Consider the following 26057-nt stretch of genomic DNA (forward strand, 5'->3'; position numbering starts at 1 on the left):
GGTAATGAATGCAAAGTCTCCAATGCTTAAGAAGCAGGTCCTCAGTTACCAAGAACCCCCTTTCCTCCTCGTGCCATGAGCAAGGAGACTTGAATCAGCCTTTTCTCTAAGCCCCGTAAGAACTGAAAGCCTGGCTCACTGACCGCCCATAGCACTGTGGCCCACACTCCTCACAAGCCCAAGCCAAGGATGCCCTACTCCTTTCATATCAGCCACCTCATTTTATCCCTGATTTCTTCCTCCTTCTGAATGGGATGGCACCTTTCCTCACAGTTCAAAACCCTGCCCCTCCTCTCAGGCCCGTCTCACAGCCATCATTTCCTCATCCTCCCCAAACCGCTGGTCCTTTTCATCAACACACATTTTATCAAATGCCTTTCTCTGCGAGGAACTTGATGGTGTTTCTCTCTCTTCTCAGTCTCCAAAGCCCTTTGTCAGCAGCTTCTCCTATTGAACCCAGTTGATTCTGTTTTATTTCTCAGTCATAGGTGTCCTTGGATCCTTGGATCTCTTCTCCACGAGCTGGTAAACTTCACTGAAATCTCATTTTTATAGAGAGCTCTACCTGTTATAGGGTTTCCCGCAGCATCCAGGCCCCTCCCTGGCTCCATGGAGCGTGCCATCTTCATCTCTGTGCCTCTGGGTTGTCTGCCAGATCACAGAGCAAGCACTCAGTAGATATTTGGTGACCTAAAGAAAGGAATAAAGAGGTAGCAGCACATGCAGAGAAGTGGTATCTTCCCTATTCCTGACTTGAAAGGTGTCTTTTTATCCCTGTGTAGGCTGTATGCTAGTAGACATGGAAATGTTCAGAATTTATGTCTTCCCTTGAACTCAAGGAGCACTTTGTGCTTTTTTTCTCTTGGGTCTCATATAGTCAGAGGAACTCAAGTCTCTGGAAGGGTCTTGGTCACCCTGAGAAGCACCCACTCATGCAAACCTGGCGCAGTTCCTTTCCCCTGGGGTCAGCCTCCATCCCATGCTGACTTCCAAGTTCAGCTCTACCCCACAGACTCTTCAGGGCCCAGGCCTCACATCCAGTTGCCTTTTAGACATCTTCTTTTCCATGTCCACACACATCAGAAATTTACCTTGCCTGAATCTGACCTTGGCTTCCTCCTGCCTGCAGCCTCACTGTGTCCTCTGACTCCACGAACGGCACCATCATCATACAGGTGCCCTGTGCAGGGGTTCTTTTCCTGCTGTCCTGATGTCCAGTCATCAGGTCTGTGGCCTCTGCTCACTTCCTTCCGTCTCCTTTGCCACTTACTCCTGGCCCTGCTTTCTCCAGCTTGGACTCTTCCAACACCCACTTTGCTCTCCCCAATCCTTTCTCTCCCTTGCAACCAGAAGGTGAAGCTGCAACTCTGCCATTTCCCTGATGAAAACCATCAGGATAATATCCAGAAATCTAAGTGAGACTTAGAAGAGTCTTCCCAACCCGCTCCTTCCCACCCCTCCTTCCTGTCTCATACCACTTTCCTCCAGCACTGAAAGCTTAAGTCTACCTTGGCTCTCAGCCCTGCCTCTTGCTTTGAGGCCTTTGCAGGTACTATTCCCCCTTAGCTGTCCATCACTCACCCCTGGTTCCAAGTTAGCGTCCTTCTTCAGAAATCCTTCCCTATCATCCTCCCCAAAGGTCTGAATTGCTTGCTCCTCTTTGCGTCCCCATAGACCCCAGGCACACCCCAATTGTAGCACTTATTAGAATTGCCCATTTACTTGCTTTTGTCATCATCTTGGTAAGCGTTGTGCATCTGGTCTCCCTCACCTACTCCAGCACCTTGCAGAAAGCCTTGTGCTTATTGTTTGCTATATAAATGGAAGAATTACTTAATCTCTGGCTCAGGCTCTATTCAAGTCAGAATGAAAGTCTTCAGAATTTGGTACCACCTTGTTGGGTATCTAGATCCTATTATACACACGTTCTCTACATTCTTGCTGGCCTCGCATATCAGGCCAACAAGAAAAATATAGAGAACGTGCAGGTCCTACACACGGGTGGTCCCTCAAGAAGATTCTCTCTCAATCAATGTTTGCATGAGATGTGGGTCAATGTCCTGGTCCTCCATCAGAAGCTCAGATTTCAGGAGCCTGGGCTAGATTAGACAGCCCAGTCTGCAGGTGACTTAGTGGAAGCCCTGAATGAATAAGAGCTCTGGTAAGTTTTTAAAAAGCAAAGGCACTGTGGGCTGGAGGGGCTTGGAACACTCCTACAAGGTGAAACTTAAATGGGGATTTATGGGATGGATAAAACTGGGTAGAAAATTTTGGGTAGGGATAAGAGGGTCAGGGAAGAAGGAATTTGTGGGTACAAATTGACGTGAGTGGTCTAATTATAGACTTGGAAACATCAGCAGATTTATAAAAAGTAGTCCGTCTGCAAAGAAATTATTTAAACCAATTCAGGGTCGAGGCTACCTCTGGAAGTTGGGAATAAAGGTATCAGTAATTTCCTATTTCTTTGCACAGAAGAACGTAGCTCAGACTCTTGTTCTTCTTCAAACTGCGTATATACCACAGTTTAAGTTTAAAGAATGTTAGTTGCTATAACCAAAAACCCAATAAGTCAACAAATGATATGAGCCTGTCAGATATGAGTGAGGCTCAAGTTTCTTAGGTGTTAAGATTTTAAGTGATTTTCTATTTCTATTTTTGGTAACTTTGCAATTTAATGACATGTATATATAATGAAGGGGGAAAGTCAAGCTTCCTAAGACTTTGGCTGCATTGGCTGCCATGGAGAAACAATGTGTGTCGAAGTGGAGTGGCCCTGGATCTAAATGTCAGCCTTACTGCTTATTTAAGCATCTGCGTGGAGACCTAGTTAGGAAAGTTCACCTTACTCCACAGGATGGGGACAGTGAGCCCTATCTCACAGGGCTGTCCAGAAGCATACAGCAGGCGACTGACATAAAGCAGCTAGCTCATTACTTAGTGCTCAGTAATGTTCATTGCTTCTCCTTCTCTAAAGAGAAAAGTGGTTGTATTTTACAGACTCTTGGTTCTAAAGACTTGGAGACCATTTAATCCAGCCTCTTCATTTTGTTCAAGTTGTTAATTGCACACTATAACTTAATTCCATTAAGGTCTTAATTGCACATTATAACAAATCAAATACTACAGATGAGCTTTTAAAGAAAAACATCCTAATTGTCTCTACTGCACTTCTGCCCACCTGTATTCCCAATTCCCTGGGCAGCCTGTCCTCATCGCTTCTGTTTCCAGTTCTTCCAGTCACCTCCGTAACACTCATGAGGGTAGCCTATTTCTTAATTCGCAACTTTAGACAATACTGACTCCCTACTTGGAAAGATGGGATTTTATCTCATTTCTCTCTCTCCCTCTCAACATTTGATTATATTACTGCTTCTGTTGTTTTCCCTTGTAATCATAGATAATATACTTATACCTCTATTGCTGCTTTTGCTAACATGATTTAGTATCTTGACTCCTTTCCATGAAAAGACAAAAGACTGAGGAAATTACCACCCCTGGTACTCCCACTTCCTGCCTCTTGTCAGCTTCACTTTTACTTCATCACCACTGTATTTTTTATAATACTTATATTTTGTTCTGCATCTGTCATGTCCTTAATTGTAGCCTAAAACAAAAACTATTTTCATTAAACCTATGCAAATATTTTTTCTTTTTTGTTTTTTTGAGACGGAGTCTCACTTTGTCACCCAGGCTGGAGTACAGTGGCTCAGTCTCGGCTCACTGCAACCTCCACCTCCTAGGTTCAAGCAATTCTCCTGCCTCAGCCTCCCAAGTAGCTAGGACTACAGGTATGTGCCACCATGCCCAGCTAATTTTTATATTTTTAGTACAGACGGGATTTCACCATGTTGGCTGGGCTGGTCTCAAACTCCTGACCTCAGGTGATCCACCCACCTTGGCCTCCCAAAGTGCTGGGATGACAGACATGAGCCACCGTGCCTGGCCCCTATGCAAATATTTTTCTTTGCTGGATCAAGTGGCATGCTAGGATTTCATTTCCTTTCCCCTCTGATTCCAGCAACAAGACTCCAAAAGCTCTTTACTTTCAAGTTGGGAAAAAGTAGTTGCTTTCAGGGTTCTTTTTTTTCAAGTTAATTTTTTAAAGTGATATGGGTTCAATGTAGAAAACTTAGTAAATGCATACAAGTAGGAAAAAAAAAGGGAAAGAGTGGGAAAGAAAGTTAAAAACACCTGAAAATCCCACTACATGGACAATTCTTAAAACTACTTCATATAGTTCATAGAGTAATCAGTAAAATTGAAGAGATAATACTCCCTTTGTTATTACAATAAGGAGAAACACATAGGCCCCAAATAAGAGAGATTGTATTCTAAGGCTAAATTTCCTTACATGCTGGGACTTTTCAACTTTAATTCTACATAGTTATTGAGCATTTATTATATATTAGGTACCGTGCTTACTATTGGGAATAAGATGTGGTCAAAGATAGACATTGTCTCTACTTTCATGGAGGTTAAATTTCAGTGGTGGGGGAGTAGACATTTATGAACTAGTCATGTATGGGAATGTGTAATATAGATTGAGTTAAGATGCTGGAAAGGAAGAGAACTCAGTTCTTTGAGGACATTTAATAAAGGAACCTACATGAGCAAGGAGGCATTGGGGTCAGGGAAGTGTTCCTAAAAGGAACGATGCTTAAATTGCGATCTGAAAGAACAGGAATTTGCTAAGCAAAGAGAGTAAGGGAGAAGAGATGGATTAGACAGCATTCCAGAGACAGTGAAGATTCTGTGATGGGCACACAGACAGCATGTTTGAATAACAAACAGCTCCTATGGCTGAAACAGTCAGAGTGGAGTGGGAAGGAGGGAGCTGAGTGGAGAGAGAACCAAGGCTGGGTGGTCTTCACAGGCCACAGCAAGGAGCCTTTCCAGCAGGGCATGGCTTGATGGGTTCCTAGGCAGAGTGGATGGCCTAGTGTGGATCCTTTAAGATAAGGATCAGACAAGAGGGAGGTCAGCCTTTGCCTGGGCTCCCACAATGGAAGCTTGTTTGTATCCCTTACACAGGCCTTTGTGTGCTCCAAAATGGATGTTTTTATCAGTCACAATGATCTCAGCTTCAATGCCAAACAAACACCTTCCACAAAAGGTGTTGCAGAGTGTGTAGCCACCTCATCATGAAAACAGCCACATAGCTCAAATCCTGGGACCTTCCAGGCAAATGCTTTTCCATCTCTTAAGAAATCACATCCTTCTGTTTCTCACCTTCATTGATAAATGACATTACGAAGCACACACAGAAGTTTGCCAGCAGGAAGCACCCCCAAAGAACCTCTGGTCCTGCAGTTTCAGTTTGCATTGAGGTGGCAGGGGCGTTGAAGGGGGTAAGTGGAACACTGTCTCCCCAAAAGAAATCTGAAGAAGCTCATCATGTAAAATGAACAAAACAGCAGCATTACTCTTGCAGAGAACCAGAGCTCTCTTCCCCTTTCTCTATCCCCTAAGGCGGCTGCCCACACCACTTTACACATGTTAACAAAACAGAAAGTTGATAGTTCACGCAATGGCCAGCTTCCAGTAACAAGACATTTCTAGGAACAACTGAAATGTTTGGAAAAGTGAAAGATGAGAAAACTTGGCAGTGGGGCTATGTATACCAGTCCTCTGGAACAACTTCAATAGCTCCTTGGTACACTTAAAATTCACACTTAGCCCCATGCCTACGAGGCCCCACCTGATCTGGTCTCTCCCTACCTTTAGGACCTCCTGCCATATGTACTGTGAGTCTCTTCAACACTATACCCTAACTCGTTGCCTGCCCCACGGCCTTTGTACTGGACCACCCTTACCTCATTTACATGGCTAGATCCCTTGCTTCATTCCATTCTCTAATCAAATGTCACCAACTCAAACATCTCTCAAAAAAAAAAAAGGTTTTGTTTTTGTTTTTGAGAGAGAGTCTAGCTCTGTGGCCCAGGCTGGAGTGCAGTGGTGCAATCTCAGCTCACTGCAACTTCCACCTCCCAGGTTCAAGCAATTCTACCTCAGCCTCCCAAGGAGCTGGGATTATAGGCATGCACCACCAAGCTCGGCTAATTTTTTGTATTTTAGTAGAGACGGGGTTTCACCATGTCGGCCCCAGGGTGGTCTCCAACTCCTGAGCTCAGGCATTCATCCCACCTCAGCCTCCCAAAGTGCTTACAGGCATGAGCCACCACACTCGGCCAAAAAGATCCTTTCTAACTACCTTGTAGTAGTCCCTTCCCAAACCTGTCACTGTCTAGCATATTACCCTGAAATTTTCTGATTTGTTTACTTGTTTTTATCTGTCTCTGTCAACTAGAACATAAATTCTGTGAGGGCAAAGATCTAGTCTAACTTGTTCAGCATCATATCTGCAAAGCCTGCAACAGTGCCTGGTGCTCAATAAATATTTGTCGGATGAATGAATGGATGTAATAGTAGCATTCTCATACTTGGAGGACTGTCATGCAGACAAATTTATTTACTCATGTAAGAAACATTTATAGAGCAACAGATGTTTGGACATTTAATAAATTATTGAGAAACTAATATATGCAGGGCACTGGAGATGAGAGGCAGAAATAGAGACGCCATCCCTACCCTTATGGAGCTCTTAGTGTTGTGGTGGTTGGTGTGGAGAAACGTGCAAAGAATCATACATGAGAATCAGCAGGACAAAGACTAGTTGGTGTTTCTAGGAGAAAGAGAGAAGATGCACCCCAGGGTTTAGGCCTGGGCAGATGAGTTGATTGTGCCATTCTGTGAGCAAGGAACACCAGGTGATAAGGAGGAGAAGGTGGTCAGCTTTAGAAACATTGAGCTGTGGAATATTCAAGTGGGAACATCCAGCAAGGAGTTGGCTGTCCAGGTCCAGAGCTTTGGAGAAAAGTCTGGATGAAAACACAGGTTTGATTAATAGTGGACAGTGAATGGTGTTTCAAGTCATGGGAGTAGATGAGATAAACTGGGACAATAGAATAAGAAAAAACAACAACAACAACATTTAAGGGATGATCAGAGATAAAATCTGCAAAGATGCTAAAAAGGAGAAGCCAAAATGGTGGAAACAAAGGCACACCTTGTCATAGGAGCGGAGGAGGACAGTGCCTAATACTTTAGAGACATTACATAGGATGAAGACTGAAAGGTATGCATTGAACTTGGTGACAGTGCAGTCCTTGGTAATCTCTGCGAGAGACATTGTCATGGCATGGTATGACTAGGCATGATATTTCTGTTTGCTGAGGAAGGACCTGAAGACTAGGAAATGGAGAGAGATGTAGAAAACTCTTACAAAGTGCTTGATTCTGAGGGGAAGAATAGAGATAAAAGAGCTAAAGATACTAGCTTGAAAAATACATTCAGTGATACTCTAAAGAACAGAACAAGGATCTAGAGTGGAAACTATTGGGAAGCAGCCTTGGCTCAATACCCAGCTAAACTTTCTAACCATTAGAGTTGTTCGAAAGTGGATTGAGCTGCCTCCAGAAGAAATGAACTCTTGATTGCTGGAGTTATGGAAGAATACCCTGAATGTTCTATTAGCAAAGAATAAAGGTATCAAATCAGTAATCTAGGCCTCCACTTTAAGAAACTAGAGCAATGGCCAGGTGCAGTGGCACGTGCCTATAATCCCAGCACTTTGGGAGGTCAAGGCAGGAGGATTGCTTGAGCCCAGGAGTTTGAGACCAGTCTAGGCAACACAGTGAGACTCCCCATACCTATTCTTTATTTCAATTATTTAAAAAATAAAAAAGAAACTAGAGAAATAAGAGCAAATTAAACTTAATGCAGGCGGAAGAAAAGATATGAATTAGTAAGGAACAGAAACCAGTAACATTGAGGCTGGGTGCGGTGGCTCATGCCTGTAATCCCAGCACTTTTGAGAGGCAAAGGCAGGCAGACAGTTTGAGCCCAGGAGTTCAAGACTAGCCTGGGCAACATGGTGAGACCCCCATCTCTACAAAGGATACAAAACTTAGCTGGGTGTGGTGGTGTGTACCTATAGTCCCAGCTACTTGGGAGACTGAGGTAGAAGGATCAACTGAGTCCTGGGAGGCTGAGGTTGCAGTGAGTCATGTTCATGCCACTGCACTTCAGCCTGGGCAACAGAATGAGACCTTGTCTCAAAACAAAAAAAAAGAAAAAAGAAACCAGTAACGTTGAAACTAAAAACTGGTTTTATGAGGAGAAAAAAATCATGAACACATGACTTTTTCATGTGTTCTAAAGACAAATATGTAATATACCCATAAATTAAACTTAAATGAAAGGAGCTAATTCCTTAAGAGACACAAACCGCCGAAACTCACTTAAGAAAAATTGATAAGCTGAATAGTACTGTATCTATTAAAGAAATATCATTCCTACTTATAAAAAAAAAATTCCAACAAAGAAAACTCCCAACCCTGTCTCTACAAAAAAAATTAGCCAGATTGGTGGCACATACCTGTAGTCCCAGCTATTCAGGAGGCTGAGATGGGAGGATCACCTGAACCCAGAATGTCAAGGCTAGTGAGCCATGATTACACTGTTGCATTCCAGCCTGGGCGAGGGAGCAAGACCCCATATGAAAAAAAAAAAAAGAAACAAAAGAAAAAAGAAACAAAAGCAAAAAACCCACACTATACGCCGATGGTTTCACTTGTGAATTCCATCAAACACTTGAAGAGGAAACAGTACCAATTCTACATGATCTCCTCTGTAACCGCCCAGCGGGTTCACCTTGCCCACTGCCCAGAGAGCCCATTTATCCGGACAGGGGAATTGCAATGGACAAAGAGTAATGCATGCAGAGCCGGCTGTGCAGGAGACTGGAGTTTCATTATTTTCATTATTACTCAAATTAGTCTCCTCGAGCATTTGGGAATCCGTTTTTAAAGATAATTTGACAGGTAGGAGCTTAGGAAGTGTGGAGTGCTGATTGGTCAGGTTGGAGATGGAATCATAGAGGGTGGAAGTGAGTTTCTCTTGCTGTTTTCTATTCCTGGGTGAGATGGCAGAACTCATTGAGCCAGATTACCAGTCTGGATGGTGTCAGCTGATCCACTAGAGTGCAAGGTCTGCAAAATATCTCAAGCACTGATCTTAGGTTTTATAATAGTGATTGTTATTCCCAGGGGCTATTGGGGAGTTTCAGACTCTTGAAGCCAGAGGCTGCATGACCCCTAAACTGTAATTTCTAATCTTGTGGCTAATTTGTTAGTCCTGCAAAGGTGGACTGGTCCTCAGGCAAGAAGGGGGTCTTTTCAGGATAGGGCTACGATCAATTTTGTTTCAGAGACAAACCATGAACTGAATTCCTTTCCCAAGTTAGTTCGGCCTATGCCAGGAATGAACAAGAACAGCTTCAAGGTTAGAAGCAAAATGAGGTTCGTTAGGTCTGATTTCTTTTACTGTCATAATTTCCCCTGTTATAATTTTGGAAAGGGGGTTTTATCTCCAAAAAATGCAAAAGGGGAACTCTCCCCATCTTCTGAGGTCAACATTACCCTAATACCAAAACCTAAGGCATTTGAAAATAAAACTACAAATCAGTATCCCTCATGAATACAGAGCAAAAATCCTCAACAAAATGTTAGCAAATAAATTCGAGCAATACATCAAAAGGACAATATATAATCGAGTGTGTTTATTTCGGCTATGCAAGGCTGATTCATCATTCAAAAATCATCCAGTGTAATCCACCATGTGAATATGAAAGATTAGCCTGAATGATCAATAAGCAAAGTTTTCAGGTTATATAATGAATCAAAGAATCTAAGCTTAGACATAGCAATGAAGACCAGGTTGTGAGATTTACTAGAAAGGAGACAAACACACACCTCACTTAAAAAAGGAGGAAAGGGCCATGCATGGTGGCTCACACCTGTAATCCTAGCACTTGGGGAGGCCAAGGCAGGCAGATCACCTGAGGTCAGGAGTTTGAGACCAGCCTGGCCAACATGGCAAAATCCCATCTCTACTAAAAATACAAAAATTAGCCGGGCATGAAGCGAGCACCTGTAGTCCCAGCTTCTCAGGAGGCTGAGGCAGGAGTAATCGCTTGAATCCAAGAGGCAGAGGCTGCAGTGAGCCAAGTCTGGGCAACAGAATGAGACTCTGTTTCACCAAAAAAAAAAAAAAAAAAGTTGAGGGGAAAGTTTCCCCTCTGGATAAGAAACTGAGAATGACAGATCAGGCTCCTGTGAAGGGCCTGCAGAGTGTTCTTCCTCTGGTAGCCTCATTTCAAGGACTGGTCTGCAGTTAAACAGGAGTTGGGGTTCCCCTCTTGAACAACTGGCCTTTCAGAGTCCTGGATTGGTGGTGTTCCATCCATGCCTGGGGTAGAGGAAGGCAAGGACACCTGCAATCTTGATTTTCTCAGATGCTTAGAATCCCAAAGTGTCAGAGTTTGAAATGGAGCCTGGATCCTACCTAATCCAAGTGCCCAGAGTTGAAGAGAAAGCAGACCCCAGTAGAGGATGGCTTCTCCAGACTCCTTCCCTCCCCTTTGTTCTGAAATCCAGGGATTGTGAGCTTGTCCCAGGACAGTAAGCCCATGAGACCCTATCTCCCGTCTTGCCCTAACCAAGCTTCCCGTCCAACCATTGTATGTTTGCTTTTAAGTTTATCTTTACACATAACAAGTCGCCATCGAAACCAATCTGGCGTGGGTTCTTGTCCCTCTTTTCTTGCTAGTTGATGTCTGGTGTGCAGAAAACCAATCAGACATAGGCCTTTACACAGAGTCATCCTAGATTTGTAGACTGAAGACTGACCTAGCCACCTGCCTTGAGCCTACAGACCTCACAACCAAACAGACACAGACTAAGACCCATCATCTGTTTGATTCTGTGTAATCCATCCTAATTCAACAAATTCCTTATAAGATCATAGTAAAAATGTATTGAGCTCTCATTATGTACCTGTGACTATGCCACAAGGTTATGCATTTTCTCATTTGATCCTCACAACCCATTAAAATAGGTACTGTTCTCATCCTCGTTTTGCAGATAGATACAGACTTAGAGAGGCTAAGTAACTTGCCCAAGGTCACAGTGAGAAGAGCCAGGATTTGAACCCAGGTCTAGCTAACTCCAGTGCTGAGGTTTTTAGGAATGAAAAATCTTCCTTGTTTAAAATGAAAATTGCTTTCTCTCTTTTCCCCCCTCTCTGCAGTCTCAGGAGGAGGTCTGTGATTTGCTCCATGCCGCACCCTTCCAAAACATCTTGCCTAGAGTCTACATCAAAGGTAAGAAACCACTACAGCAGCTGAATAGCTGACCAGCGTTTGAACCTTATTTTCACTTCCTAATCCCAGTCAACTCAGATCTAGTCAGCAGGGGAGAAGGTTAAAGCTTTGGACACCTATTGAATAACCACAGAATCACGAATTGGAAGATGAACCCAGCCACCTGCATTGAGCCTACTGACCACATGACTGACCAGACAGACTCTGAAGCCTGTTATCTTTGATTCTGTCATTCATTCTAATTCTTCAACAAATTCCTTATAAGATTATAGAAATGACACTCCAGGCCCTGTCCCTTGTTCCTTCTAAAATATCTCTAGTTTAGTGGTATCTAGGCTTGGAATTTAAATATATGTATATTAATATATTAAACCACTCAACTAGAGATATTCTAGAAGGCAGACGATTCCATTGTTGGACAAATCATAGAACATTTTTCCTTGAAAACACTGCTCGCACTTTCCAGAACGAAGGAGAGCGGTGCCACACACTCCATCCCATTTTTGGAATGCAGATACATCATCAGGTCCTTTGAGAGTTTTTCCTTCCCCAGTTGCCCCATGTGCCCTGAGTCTCATTTTCTGCTCTGTGACTCCTTTTGCAGAGGGGGAGCGCCTGGAGGTCCGGATGAAACGTCTGGAAGCCAAGTATGCCCCACTCCACCTGGTCCCTCTGATCGAGCGGCTGGGGACCCCTCAGGTACCAATCTTATATGATGAATGGGCTCTGATCACTGACAGGAACTTGAAGGCATTCGACCAAACCCCCTCATTGTACAGGTCAGGAAACTGAGGCTCAGAGAAGGGAAGAGAATGTCCAATACCCCAAAACTGGTTAATATTGATAGCAACAACAGGTCTGGAATGAGATTTGCTGACTCTCAGGCCTGAGTGTTTCTTCAGTACCCTGTATCGTATATCCTGCCAACAAGTCGTCTGCTTATTTAAACAAGTATCTACTGTGTCCCTGCTAGATATCAAGAATCTGTTACTTTGTCTCTAAAAGTTAAAACTCCACATACTCTGTGAGCCAGCAGTTCACTTCTGGATATTTTTGCTAAAGGAACACTAGATGCTTATGTAACATTGTTTGTTAAAGCAAAAACTAGAAACAACCCAAACATCTAATAGTAAAGCATTGATTAAATAAAATGCTAAGTTATTGCATATTACGTATGTACTTAATACATAATGAAAAGGCAAAATTAGATCTTGATGCATCAGTGTGGATAGATCATAAGCACAGTCGATTGGATGAAGCAAGTTGCACTACAGTTCACGCAGGATGATGCGTTTTTTTAAATGCACACAACAAAACCATATAAAACTCTTCTGAAAATGTCTGGAATGACGTCTACCTAGTTTATCATGGTGGCAACCTCTGAAGAGAGATGAGATAGAATAGAGTGGGAGAGAAAGAAGACTTCAGCCTTTTCTGTAGTGTTCTAATAAAGGTGAATGAGCTCATATGTTATTCTGTACTTGTTAAAAACCAGTACTAGTCACGATGAACATCAAGATGAGTAAGACAAGACCCCTGCCTTCAGAGAATTCAGATTATGCAGGGAGCAGGAGGAAAGAGACATGGGGGGAAAGTGGAGAAACAAAAGGCGTGTGCTGTCACCTTTCAAGTTGATTTAAGCAAGCTTCACGTTTTATGGGCGCAGGCAGGGGAAGAATTCAGGAAGAAGAGAAACAGGGTATTCTAGTGAGACAAGCCAATGCCAACTGTTTAAGAGATTTAGGATTGAAAGTCGCTGTTGAACTTGCATTCCGGCGGTCCTCTCTGGTGTTCTCACCAAGGGCAGAAGGACTCAAATCCTCAGCAGAGGGCAGAAGGTGGCCTCTCTTCTGGCAAAACATGGTATTTTTGGAGCGCGATGCAGAGCCTCATCTGCACAAACGTCACACTGAGGAAGCCACCCCAGCCCAGCCCCCGCATGCCACCAACCTCCTTCTGAAAATGGTGATTAAAAGCTAATGGTGGGGCCGTGCGCAGTGGCTCATGCCTGTAATCCCAGCACTTTGGAAGGCCAAAGCAGGCGGATCACCTCAGGTCAGAAGTTCGAGACCAGCCTGGCCAACATGGTGAAACCCCAACTCTACCAAAAACACAAAAATTAGCTGGGCACAGTTGCAGGCACTTGTAATCCCAGCTACATGGGAGGCTGAGGCAGGAGAATCACTTGAACCTGGGAGGCAGAGGTTGCAGTTAGCTGAGATCGTGCCACTGCACTCCAGCCTGGGCAACAGAGCGAGACTCCATCTCAAAAAAAAAAAAAAAAAAAAAAGCAGCTAATGGTGGTTGGGTTCTTTAACTCACCACAGAGAGAACTCAGATACTGTAGAGCACACACATTTTCTTTTTTGGCCTGCAGAGGCTAAACAGAGGAGATCCTCTCCAGTGATTTCCTTTTAGGGAGAAAACCCAGTGAGTGACACGTGAATGTGTCTGCTCCCCACGGCTGCTGTCATCCTGCAGGCATCCGCCTCTCGCAGGCATCCCGCCTCTCACTCCGAAGTCTGGCATATGTTTCCACTTAGAGGACTGTGAATTCCTTCCCTGTTCTGGTGAACACCATTTCCTTGGGACTGATAGAAATCTCAGTCTGTCAAATGCTGAGTGTTTAACAAACAAAAGCCTAGACATTCTGTGGGACAGGAAGTGCTAGTTTTCTAAGTCCTCCATTCCTCAAGAAATAGTCCAAAACTTAGTCATTCCATGAACTAAAGAAAAGTTAACAAAATATTAACTTCCGAGATGGTTTGGGCACAGGGTACTCGTAAGATATCTAGGAGGTGACAGAGGAAGTCTGCAACCTATTTAAAGCCGGGAAGCTTGAGCAGTATTGCATTCTTTGCATTTGTTTGAGACAAATTGAAGTGGCCTGGTTTGTTGCCCCACACTATCATGGAAGAAAAACTTGGAGCCAGAGGAGGTTAAAAGACAGGGATCCTTGTCCTAACTCCACCCCTGAATTATCTAGTGCAAGCCATTTTTCTCAGTCTTTATTTTACCATCTATGTAATGAGATCATAGCTGCTTTACCTGCCTTTCTTGATTGTTATGATGAGCAAATAATAGAAGCATAAGAAGTCAAAAAACATCGAGTTTTTTGAGAAGGAATATTGTCATATATTCCTTCTCAAAGTTATAGAGAAGGAATATTGAGATTATTTCGGCACAGCTTCACAAATGTTTTCTCTATCCCCTTGTTAAACTCACATAAGGGCAGAAAGAGAAAAACTCCCCACTGAGGGGAATAGAAAAGAAATGGATAAAAGCCATGTTAAACCCTCCCCTCCCTACATAACACCAAACTGCAAATTGAGGGTGTTCGCAGGAAGTGATCTATAAAGCACGTTTTCAAAGCAAAGAGAAAATGACAGACATACCAAAAGACAAGACATGAAAGAAAGTTCACAACATAAAAAAATACAATGTTAACACACACGGAAAAGTATCTGGCCTTACCAGTAATCAATGAAATGCACATTCAAAGAATGAGGTAAAACTTTTCATCTCAAGTTGACAAAGACTATTTCTGAATGGATTATTATTGTTATATTATTATTATTATTATTATGACAGGGTCTTTTCCTGTCACCCAAGCTGGAGTGCAGTGGCGCAATCATAGCTCACTGCAGCCTCAGCCTCCCAGGCTCAAGCAATCTTCCTGCCTCAGCCTCCTGAGAAGCTGGGATGACAGGCACACAACACCATATCTGGATAATTATTTTATTTTTAGAGAGATGAGGTGTCACTATGTTGCCCAGTCTGGGATACAGGAGTATTCATGAGGGTACAAGGAACAGGCTTCACACAGGTGAATGCACATGGATCAACTTTCCTTAAGAATAGTTTGCCACTGTATAGCAGATGCCTTTTAAAATATTTATACTCATTGACCCTTCAGTTAGTAAATATTCATCCTAACAAAATGCTCATTCACAGCTCACAGGATGTTATGTATAAGGATGGTGGGCTGGGCATGGTGGCTCACACCTGGAATCTCAGCACTTTGGGAGGCCAAGGTGGGTGGATCACCTGAGGTCAGGAGTTTGAGACCAGTCTGGCCAACATAGTGAAACCCTATCTCTACTAAAAATACAAAAATTAGCCAGGCATGGTGGCCCATGCCTGTGATCCCAGATACTCAGGAGGCTGAGGCAGGAGAATCACTTGAACCCGGGAGGTGGAGGTTGCAGTGAGCCCAGATGGCGCCACTGCACTCTGGCCTGGGCAGCAGAGTGAGACTCTGTCTCAAATATTTAAAAAAAAAAAAAAAAAAAAAAAAAAAAAAAAGGATGGTGTCTTTAGCATTGTTCATAATTTTGAGTTTGTTAACAATTTAAGATAACCTAAGTATATAAGACTAAATGAATTATATCAATGGCCATTAAATGTAGCCATTCCTTCATAATATTGAAGGAAATGAGTTATTTTAAGAACGCTTATCTCTGGGTAATGAGGTTTATGAAATATTTTTATTTCCTTAGAACTTTTTCTTTTTTTCCTAACCACTCCATTAGGCCATCAGGAAAGGACAAACACATTTCAAAGGAAAGGGAGAAAGCTCCTGTGGCAGTCAAGGCCCTTTTCATTGGCTGTAGTGGGTGGGGGCACCAGAGTTCAAAGTCTGTCCGCAGATTTATAACCTCAGTGGCCAATTTTTCTATTCCCCCTTCCAGGACTGTCTGACCCTGAGGACTGATTCAAATTAGCCAAATGCACAGTCGATTAATTAGTAAACCAGAACTCTGTATGCATTAATTGGCAAAAGAATATGCATGGCTTGAGAACAAATTGGGGTCTTTTATTTACTGAGCATCTCTCCTGTACTAGACTCTCTTTCTGAAATGGGGAGCCCTTTCTGGGGCCAAATAGAACAGAGTAAGAACAAATAAAGAGAATACAAACAGACTCAAACACAGGCTCAGGATTTTTTTTTTTTTTTTTTTTTTTTAAACACAAGAGATATTTCTAGCTAACTGTGGCAATCTCAGCGACTCTCCCTCGGCTCCCAAGCTGTTCCTGCCAATGAAATCAAGATGAGTCACTGGGAATCAGGGTTCCCTCTCCTTCGTGTTTAAAACACACATTGGCAAACTGCTTCTCCAATTCATCTTTTTCCTAGATTTCTTTCAGTTCGTAGTTGTCATGACAACTATACTCATGGTCCACATTTATAACAGACTCCTGCCTTGGTGTTTCCCGATTTCCTTTCCTTCATGGGTTCACTTAAAGGTCACCCTCTTCCTGGGGGCCTCCAGGGAGGCGGCTTCCGGGGGAGGTCAGGCAGGTGCCTCCCAGCCACCCTGTAAAATGGCTCCTTGGGGAAACCTCCCACTGGGGAGCTGATTCCATGAGTCCCCTGTGGATCTCTCAGAGTCAGAAGCCTGCCTTTTTTAGCTTTGTTCACAGATTTGGAGATCTTACTTTAACCTCCGATTTTAACATTTACCTTACTTTGCAGATAGCTTTCAGGACCTCTACCCCTACATGGTTTGACTCATAACGTGTGTAGTAATGTGTCTGACATCTAGCCTGTCTAGCCAGCTGCTTATTAGATGTGCAGTAGCCAGAACCCAGATGAAAGGCCAGTTTACGTTATTAATAGAGGTCATTTGTAACTGTCAAACAAGCACTTCTAGAGGAAATAATTATCTGAAATCATGGGCAAGTTTTAACAGTAACATATGTTCATTGTAGTACATTCAACTGTACAGAAGTATTTAAAGTCAAGAGTGACAATCCCACTCATTTCTCCAAGCCCATCTGTTCCCGCAACTGATGTTAGTCCTTCTAAAATATGCTTTACACGTACACACATCACACATACTTTCATCTGTCCGATTGTACATTGTCAATGTTTTTAAGTAGAATTGTAGTATACATTCGTTTCTGCAATTTACTCTGTTTACTTTACAACTTAACCAATAGAGCTAGACTACTGGGTCAAATGTGAGCTTTGACACTCACTGGCTGGCTCTCTGAACCTTAGTTTCTTCATCTGTAAAATGGGGACAGTAATGGCATCTACCTCACGGGATGGAATGGAGTCAGTATATATCAAGTGCTTAGAACAGGGCCTTATGCTTTACTACCCACACTCAGAAAGCATAAGCTAGTAGTAGTTATAGTAGAAGCAGTAGTACTACTAGTAGTATCATGTCAGTCTTTTCAATGGCTATCCAGCATTCATGACGTGGGTAAATCATAATTTTAAAAATTAATCCGCTTCTGATTGTGCCTGGATTTTACTTAACACCAGTAAGACTTACCGTGAAACTTCCCTGCTGTTGCATTCAGGATCATCAAGTTTGTGCCCTGCTCTGAACAAGACCAGTTCTGGTAAATTCATTCCAGGTGCAGCCAGCTTCAGAGTTTGGGAATCTCTGGTGGGAGGTGGCAGATGGGCTCTAAGATGTGGATAGAAGGTGTATGTGCCCTTCCATTTCCAGCAAATCGCCATCGCTCGCGAGGGTGACCTTCTGACCAAGGAGCGGCTGTGCTGTGGCCTGTCCATGTTTGAGGTCATCCTGACCCGCATTCGGAGCTACCTGCAGGACCCCATCTGGCGGGGCCCGCCGCCCACCAATGGCGTCATGCACGTCGATGAGTGTGTGGAGTTCCACCGGCTGTGGAGCGCCATGCAGTTCGTCTACTGCATCCCTGTGGGAACCAACGAGTTCACAGCTGAGTGAGTACCTGCCAGAGAGGGCAGGGTTACCCCCAGTCTGCCTGTGCTCCTGCAGGTCATGGGGCTGCCAGAGTTCAGCCAGAAACTTGGGCAGGGGGTAGGGGTGGTTGGCCAACAACTACTTTGTTGGGTGTGTTGAGCTGACTGCATGGGCAAGAAAGAGCCCAGTAAGGGTTTGATAGTAAGACCCTCACTGCCTGCCTCACCCCCACTACACTGTACCACTAGACAATGAGGAACCTTTAGGAGTCCTTAGAGCAGACAGCAGAGCTAGTTCTTACTGCACTCACCCAGCTACATAGCGAGGACAGAGTGGAAAGGCAGACAAGGCCTCCCCTCTGGCAGCCAAGAGCTCTAGGAAAAAGGTGTGGGAAGAGGAGGCTTCCCCAAGAAAGTGGTGTTGGTGAAGCTGTCTCAGAGCAGTGCTGGCCTGCAGGCTTCCAGTGCAGGGATGGGGAACTGGGGACACCCGCCCGGGTTGGGCTGCTGCTTGAGGACAAGAGAGACAGCTGAAAGATGACTCTACTGCCATCCAAACTGCCCAGGTCTCTTGAGAGTTGGGGCCTGCAGTCGGAGCTTTGTCAGAACCAAAAGGACTCAGCCTCGACCCCAGCAGCATCTGCCCCCCATGGCCTTTCCCTTCCCTCTCAGCCTGCTTCTGGCCAGTTGGCCTCCTGGTTTGAAATGGCCCCTCTCCCCCTGGGTGTTCCTTCAGCTCCTTTAGAGTCAAGACAGATTCTCCTTTGACCTGCACAGAGTAATCAGCCACATACATCTTAAGGGCTGGGTGGATTTTTTCCTTACAAATTCAGAGCTTCTTAAGAGCTGTTTTTTGTTTTGTTTTTTAACATTAGTGATGCAAAGAGGCTGACACCTCTTTGTGGCCGGAAGGACTTATGACATAACTACCATCCCTGCAACTAATGAACCCCCCCTCACAGCTTCCTTTGTACCCATTTTATAGATTAAGAGACTTGGCCCAAAGACAGGCCTGCTTAGTAGCTGTACTCCTGGCCCAAGATGAGGCTCCCTCCCTCCCTGCCCTCCTCCGCCACCTCCCTCTCCAGCTGCTTCCTCCCCCTGCTCCTAGGCAGTGTTTCGGCGATGGCTTGAACTGGGCTGGTTGCTCCATCATCGTCCTGCTGGGCCAGCAGCGTCGCTTCGACCTGTTCGACTTCTGTTACCACCTGCTCAAAGTGCAGAGGCAGGACGGGAAGGATGAAATCATTAAGAATGTGGTAAGCAGGCTGGTGGCCGAGGCCTGGGAGGTGGGGCTGGGCTGACAACCAGGCTTTCACCAGAAAAGCAGGGGAAGAGCTGCTTGTGAAGGCCAGCTCCCCACACCGCAAGTACAAAGATACTACTGCTTAGAAGAAGCCATGAGTCACCCGCTCATCACTTACTGCCATGAATCAGTTCACCCCGAAGGGCAGGGCTGGGCTCCAGACCGGGAGTGCATCTCCCCTGTCCCAGTCAGACTCTGCTGATACCAGTTTCTCACCTGTACAAATATTCACCAAATACCAGAGCTGTGCGGGCACCTGGATGGGGTAGGTACTGGCATGGGGTGAGCTAGGCTGCTGTGGGAAGGGAGAGAAGGACCCTTAAACCAGGCTGCGGGCAGAGAAAGCTTCCCAGGAGAGGGAGGCTGTGTCTGGGCTGAGTCCAGAATGGCCCGCAGCAAAGAACCAAGCAGCGAAGGTGGTATGGGGCAGGGAGGATGCTCCAGACAGAGCAACGGTGACAGCAGAGGCACTGAGGCACGAAGGCGGATCGAAGGGTGGGTCTCAGGGACCCAGTGAGAGGAGAGAGAGGTAGAAGCCACCTCACAAAGGGCTTTAAAAAAAATACACATAAAATAGTTTCAATGGTAATTTTCTGTATATGATTCAGTGGCATGAAGTACACTTAAGTATTGTACAACCATTCCCACCATCCATCTCCAGAGATTTTTTCATTTTCCCCAACTGAAGCTCTGGGCCCATTAAAAAATAACTCCCCATCTTCTCCCTAGCCCCTGGTAACCATCATTCTACTTTCTCTATGCATTCGACTACTCTAGGTACCTCATCTAAGTAGAATCATACAGTATTTGTCTTTCCGTGACTGGCTTATTTTAGTTAGCGTATCCTCAAGGTTCATCCATGTTGTAGTGTGTGTTCAAATTTCCATCCTTTTTATGGCTGTATAATATTTCACTGTGTATATAGACCATGTTGTGTTTGTCCACTCAGGTTGCTGTCACCTTTTGGCTATTTTTGAAAATGGTTAATTTTGGCTACTGTGAAACATGTGTGTACAAATAACTCTACAAATTTCTGCTTTCCATTCTTTTAAGTATATACCCAGAAGTGGAATTGCTGGATCGTATGGTAATTCTATGTTTAATTTTTTTAGAAATTGCCATTCTGTTTTTCATAGTGTCTGCTCAATTTTACATTCTCACCAGCAGTAGACAAGAGTTCCAATTTCTCCACATCGTCACCACTTACTCTTTAATAGTCATCCTGATGAGTGAAAAAAGTTATCTTGTTATGGTTTTGATTTGAATTTCCCTAATGGCTGTCAATGCTGAGTGCTGTATCCATGTGTTATTTGCCATTTGTGTATCTTCTGTGGAAAAATGCCTATTAAAGTCCTTTGTCCATTTTTTTAATTCATTTTTGTTGAGTTCAAGTTCTTTACGTATTCTAGATATTACTTATCAGATCTGATTCGTGATTATTTTCTATTTTATGGGTTGCCTTTTCATTCTGATGGTGTCTCTTTGATGCACGAAAGTTTTCAATTTCGATGTAATGCAACCCTTTGCCTTTGCTTTTGATGTCATATCCCAAGATATTATTGCCAAATCCAGTATCATAAAAATTTTCCCCTGTGTTCTAAGAATTTCAGTTTTAACTCTCATGGTTAGGTCTCTGATCCATTCTGAGTTAATTTTTGTATATGGTATAAGGAGGTAAGGGTCAAGTGTTATTTTTCATGTGGGTATCCATTTTTCCCAGCACCTTTTGATGAAAAGGCTGTTTCTGCCATTGAACAGTCTTAGCACCCTTGTTGAAAATCATTTGATCGTATGTGTAGTAGTGTATTTCTGGGCTCTCTATTCTGTTTTATTCATCTGTATGTCTACCTTTATGCCAGTGCCACACTGTTGATTATTGTAGCTCTGTAGATTGCTTTAAAACTTGGAGAGGGTTTTTATGGGATGTTAACACTTGATTGTCAGATCCAGGGGATTCTATAAAAGGACTTTAAGAAGGTGACATGATCACTGATGCAGGGTACACTGTACCTCACTGACTTCTCCTGTTACTCCCTCTTTCCACCCCCACCTTTGTCCTGCCCTAACTTGAACATCCCCTTCCTTCTGTAGCCCCTGAAGAAGATGGCCGACCGGATCAGGAAGTACCAGATCTTGAACAATGAGGTTTTTGCCATCCTGAACAAGTACATGAAGTCTGTGGAGACAGACAGTTCCACTGTGGAGCATGTGCGCTGCTTCCAGCCGCCCATCCACCAGTCCTTGGCCACCACTTGTTAAGCAGTAGGTCCTGCAGACGCTTTTCTGGAGGAGGAAGAGAAGTAGGAGAGAGAAAGCCACAGCCAGCCTGCCACAGGATCCAACTGGACAACGTGTGGGATGGACCTGGAAACAAGCACCTCCCCAAACACATCACCACTCCCTAGGGCGGGGCCTGTGCATGCTCTCCCATGACATCTCCATGCTGGTTTCTTCATAGCATAAATGAAAAAAAAAAAAAAAAGGAAACAGGGCAGTGTGTGCTTTTTCTTTTCTCCCTGCTGAACTATATTAAGAACTCCTAGTTTCACCCTTTCTCCATCCCATCATCGCACCCATCTGTGGTTGCTTCCCAAGACCGCCTCCCAAGATGGACACCTCCTACCCAGTGCTCATGTGTGACCCCAGGACTCAAGTCTCAGACTGTGAACACAGATGTGGCCATGCCCAGAGATGCCAGCCTGGCCAGAAGGGCATGCCTCAGCTTACTACTTCATCTCTCCTGGTTCCCTCCATGTAGTACCCTGGGTGGCAACTTCTCCCACTCTGGGTACCAGGGATTCTACCACATAGGCTTCCCAAAGCCCCATTCCAACTCCCTTCTCTCAGGGAAGTCCTAGAGAGAGGTCCAAAAAGCATTCACAGCTGTATCACACTCCATGCAGGTAAGGTAGGAGACTGGTCAGGCCTGCTGTGGGGAAGCGGTATGTGTGAACACAGCCAGAAATGTCATAGTCCAAACAGGATGCTTTCAGGCCATCTCAGCTGCTTGATGGTGAGATGGTTCCCTTATTCCTACGGGAAAGGCTTAGCATTGGGCCACACAGGGGAAGCAGCTTTGACCAAATCAATCATAGCACTGCCTACAGCATTAGCCAGTGACCAAATTACGGGCCACTTCTTGGCACAGAAATGCTTATCAAGGAACATTTCCACAAGAAATAAAATATTAAGGGGTTATTTCCACAGAGGCCCAAAAAGTCTTGGAAACAGAGGTGAGGAGGAGTAATAATAATTGTCAATGAGCTTTTAATACCAAGATATGCCCCCTGTCCCCGAAGAAGAGTCTTCTTTTAGGGAATCAGGACTTCCATTGTCCTAGAAGCTGAAAGATTCTTGGAACATTTTAGCTTTTACTCTCAACTTGCTGTTCTCTTTACATTCCTTAAGTTAGACTTTGCGGTGTGACTTCCCTCCCAGGGGTAACATTTACTTCCATTTTCTAGACCGAACCAAAAGTCTTCTGCAAAATCTCCCACCGAGTGTGATGAGACCATTGAGAAGGATAAAAGCCTTTAGGATATAAATTTCTTGTTACAGAGCATGTCATTGTCAAAGCAAATCTGTGGCCCTGAGGTTTTAAGAATATCAAATGTGACATTTGATATTTCTCCAGCCCTGGGAAGTAAGATGGTTAGAAATGGTTGCCTTAATCAAATGGTCCCATTTTTAACCCCAAAGGAAGTGCCCACAGCAAGAGGCTTACGTGATGCACTTATGTCCTCCAGTGAGGAAAGGTGGGGCCACATGTGAAAGGCCCCTTAGGTCAGATCCTGAGAGTAGCACATTTGAGTGCAGATTCCTGGAACCCACCTCAAACCTACTAATTCTGAATCTCTGGGAATAGGGCCAGGAAGTCTGCCCTTTCTACAAGCTACCCAAGTTATTCTGTTGCACATCAATGTTTGGGAACCACTGCTGTAAGGGAATCATTCTGGTCACCTTGAGCTTTGAGCTACCACTAAGCCATGAAAAAAAAATACATACAGGGAAGAGAGAAGGGAGGAGATTGCAAGTAGAAACTGGCAGATCCTCCTCTCTGGAGGTACCACCTTCTATTCTGATTTCTGACTTTTCCTTCTTGATGACCATAGATATGTTCCAGAGGCAGAAGAGAGCGATTACCCCACATGGCAGAGAACATGCTTTCAAAACATATAGAATGTCAAAGTTCCAGATCCTTCTACATCTTTAGTCCTGTCTGAGGTTGGTAGCTGCCTTTCTGTAGCTGATAGATGGCTAGAGTTCCATCCAAATCCCTGACCACGACTTCGTGGAGATTTGAATTATCTATTTGATGAGATATTTATTTCAATAACCCACCTCTCTCACCCCACATTTATATCCCTAAATTTGACCCTCTGGGCCGAGTCATATTGCCTTCAGGAGACTTGATCCCAGTAGATTGAGGTCTTCCCTTTCAGCAGAAAGATTTATTTCCCTGGCTTGCCAGTGGCACTGATTTCCTAACACCCAATGAGTTTAATATTCTTCCTCCCTGGCATTACTGCCCAAGCCTCTTTTGATTTTTTATTTTATGTGTGTCTAATGACCAGGAAAAAAATAAAGCTTAGGTTTTAAAAAGTTTTAAAAAAAATCTGTTTCAGAAACTGTCAAATGTACCATATTTGTATTAAGAATTGTTGGGAATTTTTGTACAATGAATTTACATTTATTTATGGTGACTTATATTTACGCTTGTGATCAAATAATGATGTTAAATTCTTAAATCATATTTGCTATGCAGCTAAAGATGATATTTTGATTTGTATTTTGGGGGTACCTGTGTTGAGTTGATAAACATTTCCATCTTCATTAAAACTGCTTCCAAACTAGTAAAACCAGCAACTTGGTCTTGATTCCTGGTCCTATTCTAATCCTCATTGACCTGTGGAAGGCCATAATAAAACTAATTACTAAGAAAACAACCTAAAAGAGAATGAAAGAAAAATATAGGTTACTGCACACCAAACTAATGGCTTTGCTTGCTTTCCCACGTGGGAAATTACATCTTTACAAATTGAGCCTCACATTTCACATTAGCACCAGCTTTCCTAAAGGTCATCCACTAAAATGAGTCCTAGGGCTGTTTCCTCTTCTGTCAAGTTGGACAAGATGATCTTTTCTAGCTCTGATATCCTGATTCTAGGTAATTTCCCACTGGTGCACTTTGAGAGGTCTACTTCATACAACATCTTTCTCAACCTATGTCATCACCTCATCAAATTGCCATCACAACGAGTCATATTTGAGCTAGTGTAGTGGGAATACTGTTAGTCTTGAGATACTCAGTGAAAAAAGGGTTCCAAAGAAGATAAATCTGGGAAACACTTCATGCTCTTTTCCCCATGAAGATCCAAAAGACTGAGGAGTCCTGCAGAACCTTATCAGTCTGGATTAACAACCTATCTCCTAGATGGTTTTATTAGTCTGTTTTCACACTACTGATAAACACATATCCAAGACTGGGAAGGAAAGAGGTTTAATTGGACTTACAGTTCCACTTGGCTGGGGAGGCCTCAGAATCATGGCAGGAGGGGAAAGGCACTTCTTACATGGTGGCAGCAAGAGAAAAACAAGGAAGAAGCTAAAGCGGAAACCCCTAATAAACCCATCAGATCTCATGAGACTTATTCACTATCACGAGAATAACACAGGAAAGATGGGTTCCCCATGATTCAGTTACCTCCCCCTGGGTCCCTCCCACAACACATGGAAATTCTGGGAGCTACAAGTTGAGATTTGGGTGGGGACACAGCCAAGCCATATCCTTCTGCCCCTCACCCCTCCAAATCTCATGTCCCCACCTTTCAAAACAAATCATGCCTTCCCAACAGTCCCCCAAAGTCTTAATTCATTTCAGCATTAACCCAAAAGTCCACAGTCCAAAGTGACATCTGAGACAAGGCAAGTCCCTTCTGCCTACAAGCCTGTAAAATCAAAAGCAAGCTAGTTACTTCCTAAATACAATGGGGGTACAGGTATTGGGTAAATACAGCCATTCCAAATGGCAGAAATTGGCCAAAACAAAGGGGTTACAGGCCCCACGCAATTCCAAAATCCAGCAGGGTGGTCAAATTTTAAAAATCCAAAATGATCTCCTTTGAATCCAGGTCCCACATGCTGGTCACACCGATGCAAGAGGTGGGATCCCTGGTCTTGGGCAGCTCCACTCCTGTAGCTTTGCAGGGTACAGCCTCCCTCCTGGCTGCTTTCATGGGCTTACATAGAGTGTCTGCAGCTTTTCCATGTGCACAGTGCAAGCTGCTGGTGGATCTACCATTCTGGTGTCTGGAGGATGGTGGATCTCTTCTCACAGCTCCACTAGGCAGTACCCCAGTAGGAACTCAGTGTGGCAGCTCCAACCCATTTCCCTTCTGCATTGCCCTAGCAGAGGCTCCATGAGGGCCCCACTCCTGCAGCAAACTTTTGCCTGGGCACCCAAGAGTTTCCATATATCTTCTGAAATCTAGGTGGAAGTTACCAAACCTCAGTTCTTGACTTCTGTGCACCCACAGGCTCAACACCATGTGGAAGCTATCAAGGCTTGGGGCTTCCACCCTCTGAAGCCACAGCCAAGCTCTACATTGGCCCCTTTCAGCCATGGCTGGAGCGGCTGAGACATAGGGCACCAAGTCCCTAGATGGCACTCACAGCATGCGGACCCTGGGCCCAGCCCACAAAACCACTTTTTCCTCCTGGGCCTCCGAGCCTGTGATGGGAGGGGCTGCCATGAAAGTCTCTGACATGGCCTGGAGACATTTTCCTCATGGTCTTGGGGATTAACATTAGGCTCCTTGCTACTTATGCAAATTGCTGCAGCTGGCTTA

The 26057-nt window shown here is 44.2% G+C and overlaps 1 protein-coding gene across 20 annotated transcripts in view; it reads left to right on the forward strand.

Moving 5' to 3' along the window:
• Positions 1-24068, forward strand: part of CYFIP2 (cytoplasmic FMR1 interacting protein 2) — a 133283-nt gene extending 109215 nt beyond the window's left edge. For 8 of the 20 annotated variants that reach the window (XM_073994657.1, XM_073994661.1, XM_073994659.1 and 5 more), the window contains 5 exons: positions 11149-11221; positions 11826-11920; positions 17686-17924; positions 18889-19162; positions 21301-24068. In XM_073994657.1, coding sequence (XP_073850758.1) covers positions 11149-11221; positions 11826-11920; positions 17686-17924; positions 18889-19162; positions 21301-21468 — 849 coding nt within the window. In that variant the 3' untranslated portion in view covers positions 21469-24068. Of the gene's footprint in view, positions 1-11148; positions 11222-11825; positions 12001-17533; positions 17595-17685; positions 17925-18888; positions 19475-21300 lie in introns of those variants that run through there. The other 12 variants (XM_073994664.1, XM_073994666.1, XM_073994667.1 and 9 more) reach the window with 4 other exon arrangements.
• Positions 24069-26057: the final 1989 nt, after the last annotated feature.

The sequence above is a fragment of the Macaca fascicularis genome, chromosome 6, assembly GCF_037993035.2.
Source record: "Macaca fascicularis isolate 582-1 chromosome 6, T2T-MFA8v1.1".
Classification (NCBI taxonomy): domain Eukaryota; kingdom Metazoa; phylum Chordata; class Mammalia; order Primates; family Cercopithecidae; genus Macaca; species Macaca fascicularis.